We start from the raw sequence: 4,514 nt of genomic DNA on the forward strand, positions 1-4,514 counted from the left end.
TGTCTCATAATAGATCGTCTAAGTCGAAACTCTGAAACCGTAACCACATATTCCATGAAACTTATAACAATGACAAGGTCATTCTATCGAAATTAGTCCAACATTCAAAAATATCACACAAATACGCACTGAGAATCACTGAACAACAATAAAATCGTCTTAATGACGGTGTCCACTATGCTTACCATCCTGTTGGATAATGATTTTGTTCTTCTCTCTCGTTACCTTGGTCATGGGCTCTTGGCTCGCTTGCAATTGCTTCAAATTCTGTTCCGGTATCGACATCGACAAATCTTGAACCTTACGTCGATCCACTCCAAAACCGCTGCCGTAATGCGCAAAGATCTTGGTGAAGAAGTGCTTCTTGCCCTCTCGATTTTTCTCGTTCATCTTATCCAACGGTCGATACTTGTAACGATGATGCCCATCGGAAATGGGATACAATTCCATGTCCATGTTCGGTGCTTTCGATTTGATCATTTGCTTGTGATGCATTGATGGCTTGTATATGTCGAGACCGAGACAACCGTTTGCTGAATCATCAGGTATTCCATGGTGGTTGGACTGATGATGACCACCATAACGGTCAGCTAGGCTGGAGTTTGTACTAGTCTCATCAGCCATATGACGTAACATTAACGCCACCTTTGCTTCCTGTTGCTGCTGAAGTAAAACGGCATGACTCTCACCCTCTAACCGAGCTTGTCGAATGGCGTTATTCAATGCACGTTCACGACATTCCCAGGCATCACGCTCCCTTTCAAGCGCCATCAATTGTTGCTCCAACTTACTGGTAGAGTCTCGAAGATCGACGGCTTTTTGGAAGTATTTGTACAGCAGCGTTCGCATCTCTTCAGCCGGCAGAGTGTTCCATTTGTCCACCAACATTTGTTGACCTCGTTCTAGGTGCAAACTGTCGTCAGTTTCGGCACTTTTTCGTCCGCAAATGAGCTCGTTCTTGTACTCAACGATATGGTCAATTGCTTCAACGGATTCTTCGTATTCGAGCAATTTGCGCTCCTCAACTAGCGTCAATGTTTTATCTTTCTTCAATTTCTGCACCAGCGACTTCTTCTCCTTCAGTACGTGATCCCGAATTCCTCGTAGATTTCGAATTTCCTGGCGTAACGCTTCACCATCCTTACGATCGTCGAACAGCTGCAAATCATTCGATTTCTTTTTGATCACATGATTCATGTGCGTGATTCGGGAATCAACATTCTTCACATTGTGCTTCTCCGTTGAGGGTACATGTCGCTCTTTGTTGACTTTCGACTTTTCCATTTTCAGTTTATTTTCCAGCGAATCCTTCAACTTCTTGTTCCTTTTCACCGAATCATTCAGTTCATCCAGTTGCTTTTGTGACATTTTCAGCGATTTCTTGTGCTGCTCAATATTCTCATCGGTCAGACCGATTGTTTCGTTCAGATTTTTCATCCGCAATTTCAGCTGCTTCTTTTTCAGCTCCAAGCCGTCAATATTGGTGTCAATATCGGCTTCTTGAATATTCTTGTTGCATTTATTGTATTCAGCCTGTCGCTTGGCGCGCTCCTTCTTCAAACGTTGCCGGACTGTTGCTCTTGCCTCAGTCGTTTTGCTGTAATCGGCAATCAGAGTTTTCCTCAACGCAATTGTATTTTTCAGCTCCTTAATCTGTCGTTGATATGCTTCCAGATCAGCATTGACCGTACGAAGTTTGCTTTGAATTGCATGCAATTGACTGTGTTTTGTAGTTGGTTCTGCATCGGTTGTCGGTGATAAGAATTCATCGCCGACATTTTCTTTCCGGCTAGCCACTTCACTCGCTACCCGATTCAACATAGCCAGTTCCATGCTACTCACACTGAGCCCATCCGGTTGATATGATTTTCGTCGTTCACACCGTGGCGCCGACTGTCGTCGCTCATAAATTGGTGATGGTGACCGATTATTATCGTTGGCGACATGTGATTCTTGCATTTTTCGGAAACTGTCGCTACTGTCCAACATGGCCTTCGGATGGGATCGAATAAATTCGTTGTGGTTGTTCCGGACAAGTTCATCGGTTTTGTACTGGAATTCCTCCATGAGTCCAACAATCTTTTCATTCAAGTCCGGATGTTGAGATTCCGAGTCGCTGTCGAGGTCTGTGTTGGCTGCACACGATGTTTCTTGATCGCTTGTTTCTTCTTGTTCGTCGACTTCTTCTTGAATTGGTCCCAAGTGACGTTGATTTTCCATGTTAATTTCACCCGAACTTAAACACTCTTCACACTCCTGCTTCAGGAATATCCACTCAGCAATTCGTTCACGATCCTGTTCGTTCAACGATTCCGATGTTACCAGCTTTGTGAATAATCCCTCGGCGTTGGAGACTAACTTCAGCCATTGTGACGCTGCAAACTGTAAGCCAAAGTTGTCTGGTTGCTCGGCAATTTCATTCGGTACCACCGGCACATGTGCCACAGTGTTGTTATCAGCAAAGGTACCTAGTACTACGAAATTCCGGATGCACTGCACTTTATACGCAAACTGTAGATTGTGTTGTGTTTCCGTGAAATGCTCCTCGCAAGGGGATACGCACAGAATAAGCAACGTCTGAGCCCGTCCTCCGAAGGAATCTTTCAGGAAACTCGTCAAAATGGTTTGATTGTAATCGACCGTGAGGCAATTGGGGTCATTCAGATCGTGTACAATTCGCTCCAATGCCTGCAAGCCTAAGTCTCTGGGCACACTAATATGTTGCTCCATGCTGTCCATTACCAGCATTCGTTCCGTGGCACACAAATCACAAAAGCTTGCCGTCGACAGACGATGCTGAATGAGTCCTTCGGCACTGATCCATTTCTGTTCCAGTGTTATCGTGAACAAACTGTGCCCGAAATGGTTTTCGGCCGTTCGTCTGTCCATTCCAATTTTGAGCCATGCAAAGACATCGCCAATGTTAGAACATTGCACCGTTCCGACGTCGAGCAAATTGTGAATTTCATCACCAACAATCTCACACCATTCGATGCGTATGACAAAATCCCGTTCACGCTGCTGTCCCATTTTCACGAAAATATCTCGCACACAACGTTGGATAATTCCCTGGTCACGTTCACTGAATACACAATCCAAGCCTGGGCCAATCATTGTGTATGATTTGCCCGTACCTTTTTGACCGTACGTAACAAACGAAACATCAAAACCTTCCAGATAAATGGCAAGCAGCGGATACACCGTGTGATAATAAACGTAATCCTGTGTACAGTCTCTGGGTAGTTGGAGCCCTGGTATCGTTAGCTCAAAGTTTTGTTTGTTTGGGCAACAGCTAGGTCCGAAGCGATACGCAACTTGTACTGGTATCTCCATTTCGATCTGTTGAATGGACTACAAGTTTTTCATTACAGAGATGATGTAATGACAGTTGCTTTATGTCTAAATTACCTCTTGCCGATCGAATTGATTTTATGTCGCAGCAGACTACTCGTTTTTAACCAAATTTTTTCTTCAGACCAAAAATTTTGTTTTCGTTTCTTCCCATTTTTCTTATGTCAATAATTTGCGGCGTGCGCGCGATGTGTTGCATTTTTTGACAGTTGAACAATAGACACGGCAGCGACGGCTACAAACAAAAATGTTACTGACATAATGATGGCGCTGTAGCGATTTCAAACGTAGCGGGATTTTAAGCGAAGCAACGAATCAATTGTGATCAAAATGGTTCGTTTTTTAAGGGATTCGACGGGGTACATTTTCTCCCGAACAATGAAAATACAAGCAATTACTTACTTGAATGACGATTCTATCTTCAAACGTTTCTAGATTGCCCTGAATATTCGACGACATAAGTTTCAGCTATCTCCTGACGAGGCTCCTGAAGCGACGATGTATAGTCGCCATTTATTCAGGACTCACTGCTCTGAAAATCGTCGTTTCGTAAAAGGCTTTGAAGCGTTGAAGAGTCGTCACATAATCAGGACAATCGTTTCAAGAAGGTATATACTAGCTCTATAGTTCTGATAGTCTTTTCTCGCAATTTTGGGGCTCTAGGTTAAAATAACCCCAATAAAATATCGACGAGACAAAATAACTACTACCAAAATAACCCCGGTGAAAAAAGAGAGGACAAAACACTGATAATTACCCATAATATTTAGGGTCAGTCTCGAACTCGTTTTCTTATAATTTAAAAGCGGCGAGCTTTTTCATACTTTGCAGACGTTAATGGGGCTCTGCCCCAAACCCCGCAAGGGGGATATTCCCCCTTGACCCCCTATGCGGGGGCTGCCGCCCCTCGACCCTGCTTTTTTTTTTTTTTATTCTCCACGGCCTGCGGCGCTAACTTCCCTAAAAATAATAATTGTATTTGCATTTGCGATGTTGTATTTATTGAATTCTGGGCAAGTTCTAGCCACAATTTTTATATCTTCCAATTACTCGAACTCGTTTCCTCGAATATAGTCGATATCCTCGAATATAGTCGATATCCTCGAATATAGTCGATATCCTCGAATATAGTCGATATCCTCGAATATAGTCGATATTCTCGA

General features: G+C 43.4%; 1 protein-coding gene across 1 annotated transcript; it reads right to left on the bottom strand.

The window, feature by feature from the left end:
* LOC119070970 (kinesin-like protein costa) lies at nt 1–3,527 on the bottom strand. The gene is made up of 2 exons (XM_037175544.1): nt 3,409–3,527; nt 1–3,351 (listed from the first exon to the last, which is right to left on the bottom strand). Exon 2 carries the CDS (start codon nt 3,331–3,333, stop codon nt 160–162), a length of 3,174 nt encoding a protein of 1,057 aa, XP_037031439.1. The 5' UTR covers nt 3,334–3,351; nt 3,409–3,527; the 3' UTR covers nt 1–159.
* Nucleotides 3,528–4,514: the final 987 nt, after the last annotated feature.

The sequence above is a fragment of the Bradysia coprophila genome (genome assembly GCF_014529535.1).
Source record: "Bradysia coprophila strain Holo2 chromosome IV unlocalized genomic scaffold, BU_Bcop_v1 contig_106, whole genome shotgun sequence".
Classification (NCBI taxonomy): domain Eukaryota; kingdom Metazoa; phylum Arthropoda; class Insecta; order Diptera; family Sciaridae; genus Bradysia; species Bradysia coprophila.

Excerpts from the sequence above, each read along its gene's own strand:
- LOC119070970 (XM_037175544.1), bottom strand. The coding sequence starts at position 3,333 with ATGGAGATACCAGTACAAGTTGCGTATCGCTTCGGACCTAGCTGTTGC.